General features: G+C 37.0%; 1 protein-coding gene across 1 annotated transcript; it reads left to right on the top strand.

Moving 5' to 3' along the window:
- Nucleotides 1-828: 828 nt before the first annotated feature.
- LOC149018149 (ubiquitin carboxyl-terminal hydrolase 17-like) lies at nucleotides 829-16,084 on the top strand. Its single transcript, XM_089152470.1, has 11 exons — nucleotides 829-1,594; nucleotides 2,988-4,275; nucleotides 4,363-4,451; nucleotides 5,654-5,739; nucleotides 5,866-6,028; nucleotides 6,166-6,286; nucleotides 6,457-6,614; nucleotides 13,640-13,724; nucleotides 13,810-14,022; nucleotides 14,715-14,776; nucleotides 14,882-16,084. The coding sequence occupies exons 1-11, from the start codon at nucleotides 1,299-1,301 to the stop codon at nucleotides 15,690-15,692; spliced, it is 3,372 nt and encodes a 1,123-aa protein (XP_089008596.1). The 5' UTR covers nucleotides 829-1,298; the 3' UTR covers nucleotides 15,693-16,084.
- The last annotated feature ends 7,907 nt before the right edge of the window (nucleotides 16,085-23,991 follow it).

The raw sequence follows: 23,991 nt of genomic DNA, 5'->3' as shown, positions 1-23,991 counted from the left end.
TCGTTTTTTTTACTTCAACTTTCAATATTTATGTATGGCATGGATAAATTTTTTTTTTTAAAATTCTTCAATTATTATTATTATTTTTTTGAATCGGAAGAGTTTATATATAGGGTGGGGGGAATATTACTAATATAGTGCCGCCGGATGGATGCGAATCCAAGACCTCTCGTGGGAAGTTGGGCTTTTAACTGCTTTACTAATTATTTAATTATATTATATTACGAAAGGAAAAGGGAAAATGGAGTTGAGATTCCTACCGATTTGGGTAACTGAGTCAGATTGTGTGAATCGTGTTCAAGTGGCTCTGGGGTCCAACCCTTCAAAAGAAGAATTAGAGGCCAAATCCTCTTTATCTATACAGCATGTCCTTCTGAAAGATGGTTTGTTTGGGCGGAGAGGATATTAGTGTGAAGAATTTGAAGTTCTTAAATTTTCGAGTGAATCTCCCACTTTTTTGTCTACAATTATTATGGGGCCCACGTCTATATTAATAATAAAAATAATTAAGAAGAAAGATTCCAATTGATCTCACATGAGTCTCACATAATATTCGTGATAGAAAAGCTTTGATCCAGACTTGACTCGTTCTGAGTCTAGATCACTTTCTTGGAAGAACAATTTACTTTTCAGATGTTTTTTCATTATATTTTAACGGTGAAATATAACTTTGAATACTCACAAAACGAATCAAAGATTAAAAAAATAATAAATAAATAAAAAAATATTCGCTCGGATTCAGAAGAAGTGATCTTGGTTTGTTCTTTTAATTTGATTAATTTAATAAAACCAATGAATTAGGTCCTCATGTCACTTTCTGCACCTGCTTTGTGCTTTCTGTCTAGATCTAGACTCTCCTCCTCTCAAAGAAAGGCTCACCCTTTCAGATCCAAAATGGCCAAATCTCTTCCAAACTCGGATCCAAAAATACAAAAATTTCCAAAAGAAAGCTTCAGATTCCCTTTTACCCGCGAAACCGCCATTATCGCGGCTTCGTTTTTCTCGTCTTTCTTTCTCTCTCTGCGAACGCCCACACACCTCGTCGCCTGCAACTCTTCTGTTATCATAGTTGTTCACGTCACATCCGTGTCTCATCATGTCTCAATCATCGACGAATTCCATTCCATCCTCCGAGAATCAAAGCTGATTCCTTTCCTTTTTGGTTGATCATCGGTTTTGCATGTGCAATCACCACTATCAGCATCTCCTTCGGCCATCATCAAATATCTGTGTTTGTGTAGCTTCTGGAGCAGGATTTGGGATTTCGCTGTTCTGGATGCATCTGGCGTGTTGGATAAATGCTTGTTCGCGGGGGTCTAGGTTTTTCGGACCTGATCCTGGTCTTCGTCTTCTTCTTCGTTGTTCCTGTCGTCGGCTTAGGCTTTCTCGTTCGTCGGAAATGGAGGCTTGCCGTCGCCAGGAGGGAGGATATCATGAGACGCGCCGTTTTGGCATCCGAAGAGGCCGCGAGAGCTGAGCTTGAAGCTGCCGCCGAGTTTGGGGTCGCCGTCTCCGTCGCTCGGTCGTCTCAGTGCGCCGTCTGTTATTGCCCCACCAATACTCGTTGTTCTCGTTGCAAGGCCGTGAGATACTGGTGTGTTTGGCTCTCTACTTCTTTCTTTCTTTTCTTGGGTGATTCTTGCTCGGATGGCTCTTACTATTGGTATTCGTATTGGTTGGTTACTGACTTTTTAAAATCATTCTGTTTACTGTTCATTCTCCTCCCCTTAATGAGTTTTGGGCTTAATTTTTTGATATTTTTTAATTCGATTTCTTATGCTTGTTATCGTATTTTTATTTTCCATGTCAAAATTTGATATTCCATTGGAACATTACGTAAATTTCGCTTTGCTTTAAATGGATGGTTGACCCTTTCAACAAGATATTCGGGAATCTCAAAAATGTTTATTATCCATCAATATTTCAGGAGAAGTTGGTTTTTACCGATAATTCCATGTCTTCAAATTTTGTTAGAAAAACAACTATTAAGTTGGAAAGTAATCACAGCTACAACTTGTGATTACTGTTAAACTTGTGTGAAGATAGCAGTACTACGGATCTGAAAGACCGGTTTCTAAGTAAGCATCTGGTAACGTCTTCGTTTTGGGAGACCAGTTATGGTGTAAAACATTTTTTACGTGTTTCTGTGTAGTGAGAGACAGTTCTTTGTTTGGAAATGGGTGTTTGATAAATCCTGCTTACAAGATTAAGGGGGCGTGCGAGCCAGAGGGGTTGTTTCAAGAGACCTCCACTGTCAGGACCGGTATCTTGCGTGTTCTGCAACTCCTATTTTTTGGACCACATTTCCTATTAGTTTGTTCTCTAAGAATAAAAGAACAAACCATTTAACAATACCACCTGTTTTTCTGATCTCTGAGAACAAAAGAGCACCGGAACTGTTCTCTGAGGTCATTTCCAGATGTGTCCTAATCTAACTGATGCCATAACCTCTTTAAATTTGAAATACGACGACAATATGGTGACTCTTGTGGATGATTATGCAATTTATGCTAATAGTCTGTATTGGACATGCTCTAGCATGAGAGTACTTTTACTCTGTATATTGAGGGCAAAGTGAATGATGACATGTTCATTAGAATGTGGGATTTAGATCTGACAATTGTTGATGTATCAACCCACAAGTGACATTTAGTTCTCCTGTGGTTTTGGGTGTTGATATAGTAAATTCCATCTGAACATCATATTGTAGCAGCCAATGAGTCAATTGAATATCTTTGTTTCTGATGCCTTCTGATTCGCTGACACTCGAACTGATTTTGAAATTTGAAGTGCCCAATATAAATTTAGTTTTCTCTTTGTTTTTTGAGTAAAAATATGAATTTAGAATTGCCACTAGATATTTGATGATCATGCTAACATACTCCATAGAAATGAAAGAACCACATTTTCTCTTTAATCAGATACCTGGAGATTCTTTTAGAAGTTTTCCTTTACAGAGCATTAATATGAGCATTATTTTTGTGCAGCTCTGGTGAGTGTCAAATTATTCACTGGAGACTAGGGCACAAGGATGAATGCCATCCTCCAATTGCCCCTAGCCACTTCACTGATGCAGGGAATGACTTTGGTCAAAAGGCGGCATTTGGAAAACAGCGTGAGTTTTCTGATGAGAATTTTGTAATTGAAGGCACACATGTCAATCCGATTGAAACATCAATATGGGAACCTGCTCCTTCTAAGTTTAGTTGCTCATCTGAAGTTCTACACACAAGGGATGCTAAAATTGAACTTCTTGTTGATGCTGAAGCGACAGACAGGATATCTGAATCTTCTATTGACTCTGTGTCGGCAGGCTTCTCTACATCCATTCGTACAAAACCAAAATTGGTTGATGTTTCTGAATCTAAGTCGCCTATTTTGAGCACCTTTGATGGATCTGAGGGATATCAATTCAAGGCTGAAAAGCTTGAGAATACCCCCAATGTTAAGGATATGAAGCCGGTTAAATTATCCACCACAGAGTTTCGTAGTTCAGTCAATTCTGTAAATAGTTCTTTTTCTGGTAAATTAAAGGATAATAAATCCAGTATTGCTGCTGGAGAGGATTACTGCAACTTAGATATTTTTCCAGATTCAAGTTCAACTTGTTTTTCAGACTCAAGCATCAATGGACGTTTTACTGCTGAGTCTACGGCTTCTTCTGATTCCTGGGGTACAGCTCTTGATTCAAGTATATCTCCTCAGTCCAGTCTTGTTGAAAATGCTGATGACATTTCATGTGAATCTGGTTCTTTGTTAAGCCAAATGAACTTGACAGTGTGTAATGATACTTCCTTTCCTTTGCAACCTTCAGTGCCCAAGACAGTCATCTCTGGTGGTGCTTCTCCAAAAAGTTTTAGAAATATAACTCCACCTGTTGAATCTACTCCTTTTTGTAAGATGGTTACAGATGTGCCTGGGGTTAGTAGCTTTACAGCCTTGAACTCTGAAGAGTCAAATGTGGCTAAAGGAAGCAACAATGATACACAACTATTAAAGTCTAAACCCTTCAGGTCATTATCATCTTTGGTTTCTGATCCTCCATCTTCTCAAATGGGTGGTGATTTTGTTCCAATAATGAAATCTAAAAAGGCTGAAACTAGTGTTCAAATGGCACAAAATGGTTTGCCTGAGGTTGCAGTGTCTTCACCAAATGTTGATAATGGCTTGAAAACTTCAATGTCGAGAGTCGTGCATCAACTTAGAGCCTCAAAAATCTCGGTATGCAACCCATTAGGATTTAGCACTGGGGTTGCTGGAAAATACAATCAAAAGGTTTTGCTTTTAACTCATGCTTTATTGTTTGTTTGTTTTCTGGGGTTCTAGTGATATATAGCACTGACCCTGTTTATTTACTGTCAGATGATCTTTCCATATGAACTGTTCGTCAGACTTTACAATTCAGAAGAATTGGAACTGCGCCCTTTTGGCCTGACTAACTGTGGTAACAGGTTAAGTCTTGCACTTATATTGATGGCAGTGTTAAGCATATAATATATTTATCCAAACTATGTCTCATTCTATGGATAGTACATTATGGTCAAAATGGTGATGTATTTGCTCAAACATATATAGTCCTTGATGGATCATGGTAGGTCTGCTTTAAAATTGATCTCATCAGTGAAGTCAGCTGATTTAATGCATTTGTTTTGATTAGCACAGTTGGTCGGTTCTCTCTGTTTTGTACAAATTTTGTCCCTGAACTGATTGCAAAGGGCTGACTTGTGGTTTTATAACAATTGATAAAGTTCGACTGATGAATTATGCATCATTATTAGCTTCTAAAGCTTAAATTGTGTCAGATTTGGGTGGAATATCCTCTGTTTCTGTCTTCTTGAGCAAAGCGTCTATGTGCTAGTGCTGCATATGAGTGTTTAGGCAGTTAAGAGATTGGGAATTGATTTAATTGGAACCAAAGGACCCCTCCCTCTTTCTTGGGCCATTTTGCTATTAGATTTTATGCATCTGGTAAAGCTTTCTTCCTTTAATATTTATGAGAAAAATAAGTTTTTAAATTTACTGGCTTTATAACATTTAGATATGCAATTCAAAGGTGAAGACCGCAACAGTACTTAGTATAAGAACAACCTCAGATGCTGATATATGCCCATGTTGGCATGGTGTAGCTGGTGACTTGTCAATTTAGAGATGGGAGGGATTTCACTCACAGAGCTGTCTCTTTGCTGTTACTACATCAATATTTCTGCATAATTTGTCAATTGTGTAATTTTGTTCTCATCCTAATCATACAATGCCCGATCTACCACGTTTGCCGACTGCTGTCAGCCTGTCACATTTGCTTAAAATCAAAGATCTATTATGAAGAATAAACATGCCTGTTGTGATTGTATTCATTGCCAAAGTTCATGTCATTCTATTCTACCATGATATTTCCATTTTGATGGGTAAATAGAAAAAAGGAAATTGGTTTAAAAATCTGTAGTGGTGCTGCTATAAAGTCACTGATAATAAGATTTGGTCTAGCAGTGCATGCACAATAGATGGCTCTCAAACTGTTGAGGTCACAACAGCAGCTACTCTGATGCATTCTAACTTACTACCAACACAACTTTCTCTTTTTTTTTTTTCCCTTGAGTTTCTGGTGCCAGATTTTTAATCCATGTTTTTGTTTTTTATTTTTTATTTTCTGCAGCTGTTTTGCTAATGCTGTACTCCAGTGCCTGGCATTTACTTTGCCTCTTACCGCCTATCTTCTTCGTGGACTCCACTCAAAAACATGCAAGTCTCTGCCCTTGATGTCCTTTGTACTCTATTCTCATTCTTCTTCTTTTTCTTTTTTTTTTATTACCCACTAAAAGGTTTGGTTTTTTTTTTGAGTTCTCAGCTCATCTTGTTCTTTTTTAGGTCCAAAGAAAGAGTGGTGTTTCACCTGTGAGTTTGAGGAGTTAATTTTGAAGGCAAAGGAGGGGAACTCTCCACTGTCCCCACTTAGGATACTCTCAAAAATACAAAGCAATGGCAGTCATCTTGGTTGTGGGAGAGAAGAAGATGCCCATGAATTTTTAAGGTAGGATGTCTTTCAATATTTTCGCTGCTTACCTTATCAAATATGCCTTTGTCACTTTCTTATGATTTTGTATCTTCTAGAGTATGTATGTGTGTGATTTCTGAATCCCCGATTCACGTTAATTATTATTGATTCAGGTATGCTATTGATACAATGCAATCTGTTTGCTTGAAGGAAGCTGAGATTGATGCAATAGACCAAATGGCTGAAGAGACAACTCTTGTAGGCCTGATGTTTGGGGGTTACCTTCTATCTAAGGTATTTCATGACTCTTTAGAGTTTGTTTTGGTCAGGGATGCAAAACATTTTTAACAAGACTTGCATTTTTATATTTCCAATCAGTTTCGCTTTGAACATTCATCAGTCTGATATGATTTCTGCAACAGATTCTATCATCTAGATGTCTTATTTATGACTGGAAATTGCAGATAAAGTGTATGAAATGCCAAGGCAAATCTGAGCGGCATGAGCGGATGATGGATCTTACTGTTGAGATACAAGGGGACATCAGAACCCTTGAAGAGGCTCTAGCAAAGTTTACAGCCACTGAAACATTAGATGGAGAGAACAAGTACCACTGTGGCAGGTTGATTTCTGTATTGCTTTGTCTAAGCATGATTCTTCTGTTGATTACATTATGTTGCCAACAACTTATATAGTCCTCTACTTACCATGCTAATTCGTGGCAGTTGGTCAATTAGTTGCCATGCCGTCCATCTTATGCAATCTCCTTGAAGACCCAGCTCCTCATATTTGGGCTGGGTTTAGCATGAAATGCCTGTATAATTCTTAGTGGGACAGGCTCGTTCCTTTACCTGATTGTATGGTTGTATGTTGTTTTGAAAAGCTAACGGATGCTGCTGAGTGACTGAATTCCTATAGAAGATTATATTCTAAACTCATTGCCATGCTCATGGAATCATGCATGGCTTATTCATTTTCGGCAAAAGGTTTGCCCCAGATTTCGGGATGACTAATCCTCTTCTGAGTCCTTGCCTGAATATGAAAAAGAGGAAAAACAGAAAGGGGGGGGGGGGGCGTGGGGTCTGTTTTGGTAATGGCCAGTTGATAGGGACATCTCTGATGGATTAGGATTCAGGAGACGTATAAGAGGAGATGCAAACATACTCAGCTGAACATCATTCCATTTTGGTCACATGTCCGTCCCTTGTTGATTTGTGGATTCATATTTCTGTTTGTTTGTGTAGTTTGCTTGATTTTTGTAGTTCATTTTGTGCTGGAGCTGTAATGTATTATTGTTCTAATGCTATGGGATACTTATTAGTAAGTTAGCTGGTAAAGTAGTTGTTAGAAGCTCCTTCAACATTTTGGGTTTAAATATTTTGGGATGGAAATAGATTCTGGAACTGTTAGTACTTTTGTTTGGGATGGTTTGACTAAGACAAAACTCAAAACATGCATGCGGAAAGCAGATGTATTAGCAACCACAGGAAATGAAAAATTTCAGATACAAGTCAGAAAATTCTTTCTAGGATTCAATGAAATTTAGTGAAGAATACATTGAATACATTGTATGTCAGTACCTTACTTTGCTGTCCCATGAAATGAGAGTGCTGTGATCTAGTGCCACTTCACTATCAAACTCCAAAGAAATCTGTCATCAGATCCTTCTTTTTCTTAATTGATGAATCTTCATTGTGTTTGAGGTTTTAGTTTAAACCAAAGTAAGAAAACTAGGGCTGTTTAAAAAGGACATAGAGAGATGGGTAGGGTGGTAGCATAAGAGAGAAGAGTTGGCAAAGAGAAGGGGGGTTGGACTTCAAACCATCTTGGTTTCACTCCGGGTTTCCAGGGAATCACTTGTCCTACGCTAGGGCCAGGCATAACAGAGACAATCTGTTATTCTGTTATGACAGATGCAGTTCAGCTGCCTTAAAGAGTCTCACGTGTCTCTCTGTGCCAGCACCGTTAGGTGTAGGGACCACCAAAATCATGGGCATGGTTAGGGTGTTTTAATTTTTCTATTAGCATATTAATTGAATTTATTTGTTTATTTATTTATTTTTTATGATGTTAGTCCAGTAGGTCTTCTAAAGTTACTGTTTGAAGTTACTGTTCAGGTGACTGGCAAACTTGGATCTATTGTGTCCTAATTCAGGTTTGAAAGATCTGTCAGCCATAGGGGCTATAAATATACATCATACATTTACTTGCTTAGTTGTGCCTATGGTTTGATGAGTAAGAGTTTATATTTTGAGTATTGCTTAGCCTTTTAGACCTATTCAGTTTTCCTATCCCCTCCATAGAATTCTTCAGTCTCCCCTAAGCTGCCAAACTAGCTCGATCTGTTGAAGACTCTTTGTAGTTGCTGGAATTTTCTGCAAAATCAAGGTTTTTTGAATATTTAATTGCTGCTTTTGTACATCAGTAAGTTGAATCAATTCCAGCCTCTAATTCTATTTCTGATCTTCTAAATCCCAATCCCCAACTTTCTGTCATTTGATTTTCTTTTTTCCACCGTCACTCACTGTAGACCAAATTAACCATCAAAACATCTCCACATCGGGTATGAAACATGCTCATCATCCCCTTGACCTTTGTTCAGTAAAAACCTTAGATGTCTTATTGCATCTCTAACCTTCTACTTGTCTAGAATCACATTTAATCCAGCCAGGCTTTACACACATCATTGCCTAACCATAGTTTGATCCACTTTGCTGCCAATCCAATTACGAAATCCCTGACAACCCCCCCCCCCTTTCCCCCGAAGAATGAAAGAAATAAAATCTCATGTCTTCCCATGAAAGCCTTATATTTCCAGAGCCAAACCAACTGTCATAATTCTCTACAAGTCAGACCTATTACCCTCATTTCCTTGTTAAGAAAACATCTGAATTTGGTTGAATTCTGATTTCTGAGTCAAAACCCTAGATTCTCCCAAGATCTTGTTTCTTTAAACTGGGAAACCGAACACTAATTTACTGTTACTGCCAATTCAGCAATATTCTACCGACTGCAAAATGATAGACATAATCCTAAACTGGGAAACCGAACTCTAAACTCACATGATATAATCCTACCATCAAACCATAATATCCTGAAACTGGGAAACCAAACTCTAATTTACTGTTACTTCCAATTCAGCAATATTCCACCAACTGCAAAATAATAGACTTCTCTAAACTCACATGACATAATCCTACTATCAAACCATAATCTTACTCTCTCTCTCTCTCTCTCTCTCTATATATATATATATATATATATTGAAAACTACACGTGCATTATACATGTGGGTGGAAAGGGAAATGTCTTGGTAATCATCTTTTGGTTATATTATGTTGATGTTTGAATGGATATTAAACAAAGTTTACTCTACCCCTATCTACTAAATAATGTTTTTCTCACTGAAAGAAATATTATTTAAAGTTTAATATATTGCAATTTGTACATAGTTCCCTCATTCTTTCTTTATGTAAATATTTTTTTTACTTTATCTTGGAATATTTTCTTCTCATTTGTATGTTAACTAAACCAAAAAAAATGATTTTATGTTTTCCTTTTTTATTTCTATGTTAAACAGAAAACAAAAGAAGCTGAAAAACATAATGCAGTTTTAGGTATTAGCAATCCATAATGGAACTTTGGTGGAGGCAAAATAGTTGAATAGAGATAATTCTTGCTGTTGTGAAAAGGAGATTCTGGGGCTTGACCTAGAGTAAATTTCTAAGCCAAGGGAGACCGAAGCTGTGTGACTCCATCTGATTCCTACAAGATAGCAAGTGTTACATCGAACCGCCAATAAATTTCCAGATTATAAAACTCCTTATTACATGAACAAAATTTCTTTTTATCATCTAAAAAAGAATCTTACTTTTTGGTGTAAGAATGCAAAAACCTCAAGATGAAATATAAGAGATGAAAACCCACATAAGAATTACGGAGATAATTGGAAGAAAAGGTGTCTGCAGTTTAAAAATTCGTAAAATGCTACCCAAGGATTCACAGTTAGGATACCTTCTTGAACCAATTATTAGCGCTTTTGTCCAGACCTTTTGTGAACATTGTATTAAGCTTGAGAGCGAGATAGATAGAAAGAAACTGAGAAATTGCATTTGATATAATCCAAAATAATCCATGAAGTCATGACGCTGCTTCTCTAAGCATTGCAATTGTCACCTATGGAAGCATGATCCAGGAGAAGAGTTCTTCTTGATAGGGGCAGGTTTGAGTCCATCGTAGAGTTGAAATGAAGACTTTCTTGCTTGCCATGGGGGTTGCAAGGGTTCAAATTCCTTGAGGATCATCAAGGAGAACATTTGAACATGGAATTGTGTGAACTAAATTAGTTTAAGAGCCCACATGTGAAAATTTACTAAATAGAAACAATTGCCACTCCATCACCTTCACATGTAGAAAACCAAAAATTTCAAAGACAACACAATCAGACGACCTTACATAGAGAAAATCACTAAAGAACATTAAAATAACTTCAATAACAAAATAACATATACCAAAATATGATCGATCTTCCTACCTCTTCAACTTAGCTAACATTGCTATGGCATTTGCTTTTTGTTAATTAGGCTTGCCAAAATCTGTATAAATATCATCAATGTCCTGAGTGGAACTTCTATGCTGCACCAACCAAGAGGGTAGAGAGAGGGATGAAGAGTAGAGAACTTAAGCTTTGAATTAAAACCCTATGGCTTAGTCCATGATGTAACTACAACAAAGTACCAAACCAAGTAATAAGGAATATCTTTAGTTATTAGAATTCAAAGGAGAAAAGATGCAGACCTGTAAATCAAAATCTGTGATTAATTATGCGAGTCTCAAATTTTAATGTTGAGATGAAGATTATTTTAATGCTGAGATGAGGAATTGAAGATTAGGAGATCTTTGGAGTCTTCTGCACTACTTCATTGGTCTAGAAATGTATGCAAATCTCCAAGGATTAAATCTCAAATTATCAGGCTTTCCACCTTGAAAGAAATTGTGAGAGAGAAAATTACTTGAAAGAAGATTTGATAGAAAATCTCAAAAAATCACATCATAATCACAATTATTAGCAAAATTAGAAAACAAAATATGGAAACAATTTTAAAGAGAGAAAATAATTTGGAATTTTTTTTTCTATTGAAAATCCCAAAATATCATACTACAATTATTAGTAAAATTAGAAAACAAACATAGAAAGGTATTCTAAGAGGGAAAAATTACCTGAAAGAAGACTCCAGAGAAAATCCAAAAATAACTTTTATCATTAATATGATCGTGGGAGGATATCTGATGTAGAATTGAAGACATATTTAAGAAAGAAGAAGCCCATTGGGTCAGGCCCATCAAAGGCCTAAAATTATCACCTGAATCAGCCCATGGCTTTCATGGGCTAGGACTGTTTTAGTGGGTTAAAGTTAGCCCACATATGTTGAATTTCATAGTCTAGACCTAAGCCAAGTCTAGTTTTTGAAAAGTCAATAAAAGGAGCTGTGGTTTGAAAATAAAATAATTCATTGTCAAAGGAGTTCTCCTTTGTCAAGAGTTAGGTAGTAGTTGAGTTGTTAATAGGTAGGTGGTGTTAGCTAGTGGTTGGATGTTACCATTAATGTTTATGTCTCTTTATAATGTTATATAAAGAGATTGATGTAAAAGGTGAAGACACAACTCATCAATTGAAATCAAGTTGCTTTGTTAGCATTCCTTCTTTATGGAGACCCCTTGTGTTTGATCAAGGTAGGTTGGTATTCGATCCAATTGCTCCACCTTGCAGTGTGAAGCCCGGGTGTTACATTGTTATCCTCAATTCCCTCATATTGTCCCTTCAATTTCTTCATCATAGTTCTGCCCCTGTTTTGAAGATCTATTCAGCTCATATTGTTATGCTATTATCCTTATAATACCACTCTAGTTTCAGCCCTCTTTCATATCTAAATTCTGTTTCATCTTAAGTCTATTAAATCTGAACTTGATTCCCTATGAAAGGTCCTATTTGGCTACTGTTTTGATCAATCAAATACAATATTACATTAAAATCTCACATAATTATTAGCAAAATTAGAAAACAAAATATGGAAGCAATTGTAAGAGGGAAAAATCACTTGAAAGATGATTTGAGAGAAAATCTTGAAATATTTGCCATTAATAGGAAGATCGTGGGTAAGAATTTCCTTTCCTATTTGATTTTACAAATTTAAGAAAAAGAAAAAAAATACAACGGGTACCAATTTGAGGGGAAAGAATGAAAATTATTGGAAGACAATACACAAAATATGGTATTTGAAAAAAAATCAAAGGATACAATGGTCAAGTAAAAGATTTGCCACGAAAGAGGATTACATTCTTATATATATATATATATATATATTCCTCACGAGAAAATGCGCTGATGGTGCACTTCTCACAAATGCTTGTTGACATATTGTATTACAATTGAACGTATGTCTAATCCTTAATTGGTTCTCGAATATTAGTCAGCTAGATGCTCTTATCTTTTATACCAAGACCTAACCATCTGTTTCTTCAGATTCTAATCAAGCTTCCAAGTTTTGACAGAAAAATTCAATTCCCTGAGGATTTAAAGCCAAAATAGTTCATCCAATGTGTGAAATGCTCAGAATATCGGGAAATTGCTGAAATTGAAGTAACCGAAGACTAGGGTTTGGTTACCAGGTTTCTAGAAAAAAGAAAATGAGGGGATCCTAGGGTTTTCAGCAGTCAGAATGGGCTGCAATTTGGATCGAGTTTCCCTTATGGTGAGAGGAAAATCCTATTTAAAAAGGGGAGAGTAGTGATGGTTGGTTTGGTCTGTGGAAGTTTCAAGGCTTGTGTACGAAGTTCAAAAATCTTTGGGTTTTTTTTTTGGGGGGGGGGGGGGGTTTTGGGAGAAGCGAAGGTTTATGGTATAGAGGATTACAAAAGAAAGAATTGGAGTTGGGAATGATTCAACTCACTAATGTTGATCACCTTTTAGATCGGCAGTTCTATTGTTGAAGTTGTTGCAGAGAGTTGCCAAGAAGCTGAAGAAGCTTGAAGAGATTGAATGCGGTGGACTCGGGATTTGTCTGAAGAATTTGATGGAATAAGATGGAACAGAACAGTTTACTTGAGAACAAACATAATTTTTATTCAATAAACTGCATGCTGTGCTGAAGGTCATCTTGGGGTGTTGTTGAAGTGCTCCCTTCCCAAATGCCTGGTCATGGCTTCATAACCTGGAAATTGCTGCTCAAGGGAATTTTACATTTAACCCCTCCCCAGACACTGTTAAATGCGGGTTTCTTGTGCTCTGGTTGTGGCCTTTGTTGTTTTTAAATTGTGGGCTCAACTTAGCAAATTGCACCTGGCTGATATGAAACTCAAACTCAAGATCCTAGTTGGCCTTATAAATCAGTTCATCACTAAAACCTTAGAGCAAAATGCTCATCCCTTATCAATATTAAAGTAGGACCAATTTTTGCAACCATGCCTGTGTTAACCATGTTGCTTGGTTTTTGTTGAATCTTGTGTGACTGGATGCTTTGTGATTAGTCTGCTGTTGTATGGACCCACAAGAACAAAACTTACCGATAAAGGTTGTAGAAGTTTTGTTGTTATGCCACACTGCGAATGTCTCACTGCTGTTTCTCTTCATGTGTTTTATTTTTCCAGATGCAAATCCTATGAGAAAGCAAAAAAGAAGTTGTCAGTATTAGAAGCTCCTAATATTCTTACTATTGTTTTGAAGAGATTTCGGGTAATTAATTCTTCTGACATGGGTGACATTGTTGCATATACTTTTTTCAGCTTCTTAATCTTGTTTTGTTGGCAATGCTATGCAGTCTGGTCAATTTGGAAAGCTCAATAAGTTGGTTAAATTTCCAGAGATCCTGAATTTGGCTCCATACATGAGTGGGACGAGTGACAAATCCCCATTATACCGTCTTTATGCAGTGGTGGTTCACTTGGACGCTATGAATGCTGCATTTTCTGGTCACTACGTGTGCTGTGTTAGGAACCTTCAGGGAAGGTGGTTCAAGATTGATGACAGCATGGTATGCCCTTTATCTCTCTTTAGATCATATTGTACGATGCACATGAAATTTGAATTTCAGATTACTATTTTGTAATTACAAAATTTCTGAGACTTTGGATATTTTTGGGCCTATCGGAGGAAATTTATCCAAGTACCCTTAAGGCTTATTGGTCTAATTATGCAGTATGGACTTGAATAAAGTGCAGTAAAGAGGGTCTGTCCTATCTTGAGTTTCTTCTGGAAGATGAGCTACTTTACTATTATAGCAATTTGATCTTTGAAATTTTTATGGATGTACAAAGAAACTATGGTAAAATAATATTTGTGAATTAAACATCGGATTTCTCATGGTAATGGCATTTCGCTTTGTCCTTTGGCCATGAAGTTTTTTTGGTGGGGTGCTTTTGATGCAGGGTTTCATACCTGCTAGATGTACTAATTGGAAGTCTTGCTTTGCTGACAATCTGCCTTTCTAACATGAAACTATATCTTGGTAAAAAACTAACTGAATCTCCAAGTTGTCTACGGGTGGGCCTGGCTGAAATGAAACCCAAGGTTCAAACCTCAGTTTTGGGCCGTCTCGTACCCGAGATTGAGAACCTTGTTTTCTAATCTGACGTTATTGTCTGTTTTCTGTGGTGATATTCTGTTGTCAAACAAATTGTGTGATAAATGGTTTATATCTGACAATGATGTTTTATGAATGCGTAGGTAACACCAGTTGAGCTTGATAGGGTCTTGTCAATGGGGGCGTACATGCTTCTTTATTCAAGGTAAAACTAACATCTTCCTCCTGCCCAAAAACTCCAATTGAAAAATAGAATTCATTTTGTTTCAAATGGTTGGTGACAATCTAATTTTAAATGCTGCACTGGTAGGTTCTCACCATGCGTCCCAAGTTTAAGTAGGAAATCAATCATGTCTACTCAAAACAAAATGAAAAGCAGCAGACGCTCAGAATCTGTTGATGGTGGAAAAAACGCCACATCCAAGTCGGTAACTCGTATGGTTCCCAGCATTGGCCCTGCAACGGTGCATAGGGTGACTGAAGGCTACTGTCCCAAGTTGACTACCGATGGTGCGACCAGCTTTGAATTATTTGATTCTGACGAAGGCAGGTTCTATCAGGTGCACAGCATACATGAAGTGGATTCGTTGAGTGACAACTCATCCATCTTTAGCAGCTCAGATGCTGGCTCATGCAGTACTGATAGCACGAGGGACTCGACCAGCGCCGAAGATCTTTCCGACTACATATTTGGGGAACAAGGACACAGCTGGAACAGTCCTAGGGTCTCATCAGACTCGGATAGTTCTACCTCTCCTCCCTTGTGCTCGCTTTCTCCTCAGACAGACTTGAAGAGGCATGAATTGGATCCTCCCAAGGGTAGTCGGTATCAAGCTCGCTCAATGAGTTCACTGCCAGAGGTTGATAAAGATTGGACGAGACAGCCTCAAGGTAGCAGTATAAAAGAGCATTTGCTTGGGAAGGGAAACCCTTCCCTTTCACAATCTGACACAACTAAACAGTGTAGAAAATCCTCAAACCGGTGTAGCAGTATTAGTAGATGTACTAGTTGTAGGGATAGTAACTCAAAGAAATTAGGCTGGATTAACCGTTTTGATGTGAGATCTGGTGTTTCATTGAGAAGATCCTCCAGGGAAAGAACTACCCAAGCGTTTTATTGAATGGTTATAGGCTTCTGGAAAAGCAAATAAATGAGTTAGCTTGGAAGGTACAACTTTTTCCAGTAATGGGAAAAACTGAATCGAATTTTGCTGTTGTGTGCCAGTGGGCGGGTCTGTGAACTTCTGCCGTGCGGGGAACTCAAATGATTCTCTCTTCTGTAGATTAATAGAAATATAAGATGCACTGCTAGCTGGGGATGAAAATGGATTGGGTACCAGCTTTACTTCATCTTAATTAGATGATATTCACGAGGAGAGGATTTGTATTCTATCCCAATAATTTTGAATAATGCTTTATAAATACATATGTTATGTATATGGATATGGATTAAAGTATAAATATCTTACAATAAATTTTTCTCATTTCGCTTCATTGATTTTTTTCTTCTTTTTTCGAGCTGAGTTCATGGTCTTTTCCACCTCGATTACATCCCAAGGGTGTCACGTCGAATTCACATTCTCTTCATCATTGATAAGGATTGATAAGGATTGTTAGGATTAAGAAAAAAAGAAAGAAAAAAAATGTTGAAACCGTGACTCTGTGAGTCACTCAGGATCAAGTGAATATTTTGTTTATTGTAAAAACACCAGGCGGGCACCAAGTAAGACTGAAAACGGCAAAAGCAGGAAACAGAAATCTAGCTGCAACCCCTTTAATGGAAGTGTGTCTGGATTCTGGAATGTGGTCAAAAAGTAACAGCCAACAGACAGAAAATAACATCAACTTTGCAGCGATCTGTGCTGTGCATGTGAAGGGGACAAGGAGACATGGCGATTTTGATAGCATTCTTAGAGTCTTTCTTTCCTCTTCCAACGGATAAGAGAGATTAGAGCATCAGCCACCATCTCAGGGGCCTGCAGGTATGTAAGGAATGGCTTTTGGGACTTAGCTTTATATTTCATCTTTGCTTTTCTTCTTGGACTAAGATCAAACACCCAACCATCTCAGCGTTGTCCGGTTCCCGTTACTTGGTTACTTGGCTTTCATTTTTTTTTTTCCTTTACGTCTTCTCCAAAAATAAAGTCTCCATTGGACGTTCAAAGGTTATAATGGTGTCTCCCTCCGCCGGCGATCCATTTGCATGAACACCCAATCTTCAGGACACAACTGGGTCCAAAGGTCACGGCCCCAACTAGCATGGCGGAATTGGTCTGTGACCCCACCAGCTCTATTATCACCTTGAACCCATCCCTTCTTTTCAGTCCAAGTTGAACGGTACCCCACCCTGTGGAGTTTGTACTTGTTGACTCCAATCATGAATGTGAATATGATCTAGATGGGAAATGTCTATGTCCACTCAAAGAGGAAAGTTTGTACTTTAATTAATACTGTGGGCAGAAGAGAAGTGGAACAGAAGATAAGAATTGAAAGGATTGGGAGATGTTTGGCTTCTGTTGTTGTGGACATTCTGTATAGTTTTGGAAGTTTTCCTCCAGCAGTTTGGTGCATGTTCACAGTTCACAACTCTCTGTAGCTTCTTTCAAACCCTTCAAGAGTCGACCCTCACAGAGTATCTGAGCTTGTTAGAACTTACATAGCTTGTAAGAAGATGCATCAAGTACTTATTTGCTTAAAGTTTGACCACAGATTCAAATTTTAGAGATAGCCTTTCTAGAAAAAGAGATAAGATTACATTTTTTTTTGAAACCCTCTAATTAATTTGGATACACATCTTCTGTAGCCACAAGAATGTGGAATTAAATCAAGACACAAATTCAAATTCGAAGTTAAATCATCTAACTGTGTGGGATTACCTAAAGACGTACACTTGGTATGCTATCCTTTCTTGATTGAAGGATGACCAACACATCCATGTATAACCCCAGAGCTCAGACAAATTAGATTTTTACTAGCAAAGTCCTCAATAGACATCTCTCAATATCATATCCAATTGTCTACTTTGGATAGCAATTGCTTCTCCACTAAGAAAAAATTGAGTGTTGTGGTGATGAATTTGAATTAAAAGACTGAGTGGCTTGGACAAATTCCATTTGTAGGCATGTCTTGGTATCAACGATCATTAGAAATTGCACTAAAGTACCATCCATCGAGTTGGAATACACTTTCAATTAGTTCCTTGAAATGATACCACCCTTAATTCAAAAGTTAGTATGACAGGCTTCTTGGATCTTACTAGGTTGGTGCATTTGATATGGTGGTGCCTGTGGTGGTGCATATCCAAGCATCGATCTGTGTTCAGGAGTGGAACCCCACCCTATGTATGATCCGGAAGTCTCTCTTGCTCAGCTCTGATGGTGGAAGTACACCATATGCTCTCCAACCTACAGAAGTTCCTGTTTGAAAACAACTCAGCTCCTCATGGCGTGTAAAGATGATAAGCTAGCAACACTTCTTTTGAAGAAACTTTTCTAAAAAGCAATGCTTTTAACTGTTGCTCTCTCATAGATGTGGAATCACTCAGGTTTAATTTGTAACGTTAGTTTTCTGCTGATTTAATCACTTCGTTTGTTGCTAATTGTAATATCTCCAAAAACCCAGAATCAGAATGACAGAAAATACCCAAAAGAGAAAGAAAAAAAGAGCCCAGAATAAAAAAAAAAGGTATAACTTGCTCAATTTGGAAAATATCTGGTTAACTCACAGCAGCAAAGCTTTGACACTGAAATAATGGATAAGAAGACGAGTAAGATTAGTATTAACTACTAGTGCTACTCTGTAGGGGATGGGACGGTTGAGTCATCTGGATTGCAGTAGTGGGGAACACTAGCTTTTGTGGATCTGAAGTTTGGAATCTGAGATATCTAAAAACCAATAATTATATGATTTACTAACACTGCTCGAACGATTCAATTCTATTGTTTGTGGGTCTGGGCCATTACGTGTTGCAATTAGAATCCTCTCAAAACCTGATTAAAGTGAGTAATTAGTATAAATCGATCTGTAGACAGACAAGAAGAAGATTATCGATCGTTGTGTGGTGGGGTTCATGTCATAATCCTTGACGTTGCCGGTATAACGCACCTTTCAGAGAAGAGAGAATCAGAGAACCCTAATCTTTTAAAGAAAGGAACCCAAAAGAGGAAAGAGGCCAAAAACGCTTGGCAGCCAAATGTGGCTAAGACGTAAGCTTAGCTTTAGTTGCTTTGGCTCCTTCTTCAGTTCTTCCTTTATTTATTGTTTATCATTTTATTGGTCGGTTTCACACCCCTTTCTGTTCTGTCTGGGTGCTCTATTAATCTTCATCTAGAAAGGTCAGAAGGGTTGGTGAGGAAAGAAACCCAATAATAATTTTATATATTCAGACACACTCACATACACAGAGAAAGAAAGAAACCCAATAATAATTCTATATATTCAGACACACTCACAGACACATTGAAAGAGAGAGAGAGAGAGAGATTGGTCTTTGCTGTATTGCTTGGTAGAGGATTTGCAGAATGGCTTGGAAGGTGGGTTTTATGGGTTGGATTCTAGTGCAATATTATGTAAGGGAGAAAGATGGAACACCGTTGATCATGCGGTGTGATGTGTATTTGTGTTGTTAACAGTAAGGTGTGATATGACAACCTTGCCTTCAAAGATGGTCATTTCATGCCTTGGATGTGCTCTCTTTTTTCTGTTTTTGGGGTAAAGATGCTTGTATGTGTTTTTAGTGCAAGTATATACCATAGTGCATTAGGGTTCTCAGTGTTGATTTTCCTATTATCTGATTACTGACACAAAACCCCAAAACCAGCCAACTTGTATGGGCACTTCCAAGTTCCAACTTCTAAGTTGTGCATGAATGGATGAGACAGAATTATCTTTCACAGTATGGCTTCAGTGATGGTATCAGATTTAGGCACTAGATATGATATCGCGATCTTCAAAATTGAACAGTGTTAACAAAACCAAATGATTCAATCCCAATGTTGCAAACCATGTACGTATATGGAGATGAACTGAACTTTTAAAAGACAAAAGTCCCATTGTAGTGAGCAGAAAGCATGACCATGTATTGACATCCCTTGGAGTGAAGGAATTCTTATTCTTGAGGACCCCCAGATGGACACAATGACTTTTTTGCTTATAACAAAATTTATTCTTTAAATTTTTTTAAGGAATCTTCTCCTTCCCAAAGGAAATTCTCATGAAAATAAAGTTGGGACTTCTCAAGTAATTGGAATTCGAATAGCACCAATCAATTTGATCCCAGATTCCTGATGAGTAGATTTTTTATTTACTAATTAATTGATTTTATTTCTATCAATTTTGGTGATTGTTTATATTTTTTAGTATATTTATACTTATAGGAAATCAACTAAATTTGCAGGTGTATTATTGGAAAACTTTACCAGAAGAATAATAAAGAACCAATCTGAGGTCTTAGACAAGGCTGTCCCTTTAACCCTTATATTTTTATTTTTATTTCAAGATGTGCTCTTGAGAAGATTGACTCTTTCTACAAGGATTCTCAGGCTTTTGGGACTTAAGATAGTCAAAACTAGTCCTGAGATCATTCTTCTTTTCTTTGCAAATGATTGTATGTTGTTTATCCAATTAAATTTAAAGAATAATTTATATTTGAATAAAATTGGAAATTAGTTTTTCAAAAACAAAAGTGACACACTTTGTGTTTTTTTATTTTGGCCCGGGCCGAGGGGGGGCCCGGGGTGGGGCCCAAAAAAAAGCTACTCAATCAGATTCTTGAGGAATACAAAGCCGCTTTGGAACAAAATATAAACAACTCAAAATCTTTGATTGTTTTTAGTAAGGTTGTCCCAACCCCAACAAAGAGCCAACTTTCCCATTTGTGGAGTCCCTTCTCATGAAGCCTACCTAGGTCATACCTCGATATTGGGAAATCAAAACCTCAGTTTTTCTCTTTTTTATATGAGTGGCTTCAAGCAAAATTGGAGGGTTGGAAAGAAAAACTTTTCTCTCAAGCTGGGAAGGAAATCCTTATTAAAGCAATAGCCATTGTGAACTAACACATACTATGTTGAATCTCCTACTTCCCAAAGAGATGTGCAATAAATTATCCGGGCTAATTCGGACTTTTTGGTCAAAATCGAGACAATTCTAGAATCCATTGGATTACATGGGATATCATGTGTCAGTCTAAAAAGAAAGGGGGCCTGGGGTTTCGCAATCTTCACTCCTTTAATAAAGCCTTATTGGCGAAGTAGGGATGGAGAGACTCTTGACCAACCCTAGTTCCCTTTGGGCAAGAACCGTTAAGGGGATATATCTAACCCATTTCCATTTTCTTGAAGCTTTACCTCTCAAAAAAACCTCATGGGGATGGAAAAGCATCTTGGTGGGACGCGACCTTCTAAAGGAAGGGTTACTTAAAAGTATAGGTAATGGGTTGTTGACAAAAGTTTTCTCCAACCCTTGGATACCCCATCTTCCCTCCTCCCCATCCTTCTATGGCCCCTGCTTTTGGTAGTCCACTAGTTGTATATGATCTTATTGATTTTCACACTCATAGTTGGAAAATGAACCTGCTAAATATGTGGTTTAGTCTAGCTGAACAACAAGCCATTCTTTCTATACTTGTTTTATCACCTAATGTTGTGGACCGATGGATTTGAAAATTTTCAAAAAATGGTTATTTCCAGGTTAAATCAGCATATATACCATCTTGCCATGCATCTCTCCTCACCGATTCAAGGGAGGTCCTCTTCCTCTCTAGAACTCAACTGGAAAAGAATTTGGAATACCAAAACTCTACCTAAGTTAAAACATTTATTTGGAAAGCTGCCCATGATGGCATTTCCACTCATCAGTCCCTCTTTGCTAGGAACAACAGCCCCTCCCTAACCTGCTTACATTGTGCATATGATGTAGAAACTATTTCTCATGTTTTACTTCATTGCGACTTTGCACGAGCTTTTTGGAGAGCCTCTCCATTACGAATTGATACTTCTGCTTTTTCTGGTACTACTATTCATAAGGGACTAGACTTCTTAGCAATAATTTCACTTCATTAGGTATGCTACCATATGTATTCTCTTTGAATAGTTTACTTCATTATGTTTTGTACATAATACTTTTCCTTCCTCTACTCTCACACTAGAGAATCTAATATAATTTTCTACGTGTTTCAAAAAAAGAAAAGCTACTAAAAGAGTACAATTTTTATATTTATAAGTTGTAACATGCTTTTACAGATTTCCAAGGAATGAAAGACACTTATTCATCAAACATTGACAATTGAAGCCTTTGAAAAACCAGATGCAAAAAAATGTGCTTCTCTTTTATAAAGTTGAAGAACTGAAAATAGGAATCGAAAGTCAACTTCTTCTAAGATATTAAGTGTAGCTTCATATAAAAAAAAATAATGAAAGAAATATGATTTTTCCATGACCTTTTAAGGTGTCAAATAATTTGTAATGCCACAATTTTATCCTTCAATGAGATAGTATTTCTAATTATTTTTAAAAGCCCTCTCATGATAAAGAAACCACATCAAACAAGAACTGGTTCAACAATAATGTGGTCGAACCGGTCGAGCCCTAACCCATTCCCTTATGGATTGCCTTCTTCCTCCTCAAGGAAAACTAGTATGAAATAGAGACTAGCTTCTTACATCTTTCTATAAAGTGCAAAGGAGACAAGTCTTCCATTTGCATTTCTACTTTTGCCTGCTCTATCACTTCAAAGGTTAAAGAGAATAATCAAAAAACAGTGCTTGGGTTACTTATGGCTTCAAAATGAAAGCATGCCTTGGTTTATCTAACAGAATAATCCCAAAATGGATTCAAAATCTTTTTAATCCTCCATGGCCCATGACAGAACCATCAACTAGATGAAACCAAGAAAGGCTACATTGAGATATTTGTTGAAAAATATTTCCTAAGTTGTTTTCATAAGAATGGTAAGTGATTCCCATTAAAATGGTAAAGTGCATCAAAAGGAGCAAAGGGACCTTGAAATTGTTAATTCTTAGTAGCCAAGTAACCCCATATTCCTGGATTGGATTCCTCTCCAACTTACCCTTGAAGCCAAATTCCAAATGGTGCAACTGATATATCATATGTGGATTCTTTTAAGCATCATTATACCTAGTGAAGTAGGTATTGAGTTGGAATGACGAAATTGCTTCAGTCATGCGCATGACCGTTAAGTGAGATTTCGGTCGAGATTCCATTTTGATCTGATGGCCTAAAATATTTTGCTTGATGGTCTTGCACATTTAATGCGTAGGACTTAAGCAAAGTTCTTGGAATGACAATAATGATGCTGGTTTTGGGGAACTCTAATTTAGGGCAAATTTGTGAAAATCAATTGACGTGACATTTCATTTTCAATCGAGGCCGCCGATGAAAATCCTATCATAGAGAAGTGAATTTATTCAAATTAATGGAGCTAAAAGAGATTGGGTCTAGCCTAAATTATCTCTAAAGGAAGTGATGAGGAAAGATATGCTTTTAACCTAAGCTTTTTCCTTTATCAAGTATACATTGAATAGAGCTCATTGTAGGGCGTGAATCATGCATATAATTGACCCTAGTTAGTTTAGTCAAGTTTGTAGCTGTTGTTAGTCTAGATGGGATGTTCATTAAACCTAGCCTAATGTGACTAATTAGTTGATTACAATTGTGTACTATATCGTTGCCGAGTTTTCAAATTAACCCTTTTGTGATGTCTTCTTCTAGTTTAACAAACAAAAAATAAAGAGCAAATTGCATTGGCACATCAAAATGGAGGTCTTAAAGCACTGACACCCCACTTTATGTTAAAGCACGGAAACATCAAAATTAGATTTTCATTTGATATATTTGTCCAATTTATCACTATAAATAGTTAAATCATCTGTTTATTTTTAAAATATCCCTATAATAAAGTCTGTAAAGTTTTTAGTAACAAATTGGACAAAAATATCCAATGAAAATCCAATTTTAGAGTTTCTGTGCTTTTTAAACATAAAGTGAGGTGTCAGTGCTTTAAGGCCTCTATTTTGGAGTGCCAGAGCAATCTGCTCAAAAATAAAAGACTATAATTTAGAATTAAACCAAGGGTTTACCCAAAAAAAAAAAAAAGAATTAAACCAAGGAAGATCATTATTCATCATTAAATTATAAAAGAAAAGCTACAGTTAAAACCCTAATTGCACAACATTTTACCATTAGTGATGATCATCCATCATCCTATTATATCTTTGTCTATCTTATTAGTTATAAAATATAGGATAGCGTTAAACCCTAATTGCAAAGCAAGCAAGGAACTTGCTTTAATGAATTAATTCTAATGGAAGTATTCCATCAAAAGTGAAAACAAAGATGTATTGACAGTTGAGGAAGAACCCAAGCCAATACTCACACAACACAAAAATTTATCTGTTGAATAAAT

The sequence above is a fragment of the Hakea prostrata genome, chromosome 4 (assembly GCF_041222555.1).
Source record: "Hakea prostrata isolate BN-2017 chromosome 4, UWA_Hpros_2, whole genome shotgun sequence".
Classification (NCBI taxonomy): Eukaryota; Viridiplantae; Streptophyta; class Magnoliopsida; order Proteales; family Proteaceae; genus Hakea; species Hakea prostrata.
The sequence above is the reverse complement of the archived record's forward strand: the minus strand, read 5'-3'. Positions and strand labels throughout refer to the sequence as shown.

Coding starts and splice junctions, on each gene's coding strand:
- LOC149018149 (XM_089152470.1), top strand. CDS start 1,299: ATGCTTGTTCGCGGGGGTCTAGGTTTTTCGGACCTGATCCTGGTCTTC. Junction 4,276..4,362: donor CTGGAAAATACAATCAAAAG/GTTTTGCTTTTA, acceptor ATTTACTGTCAG/ATGATCTTTCCATATGAACT. Junction 6,615..13,639: donor AACAAGTACCACTGTGGCAG/GTTGATTTCTGT, acceptor TTATTTTTCCAG/ATGCAAATCCTATGAGAAAG.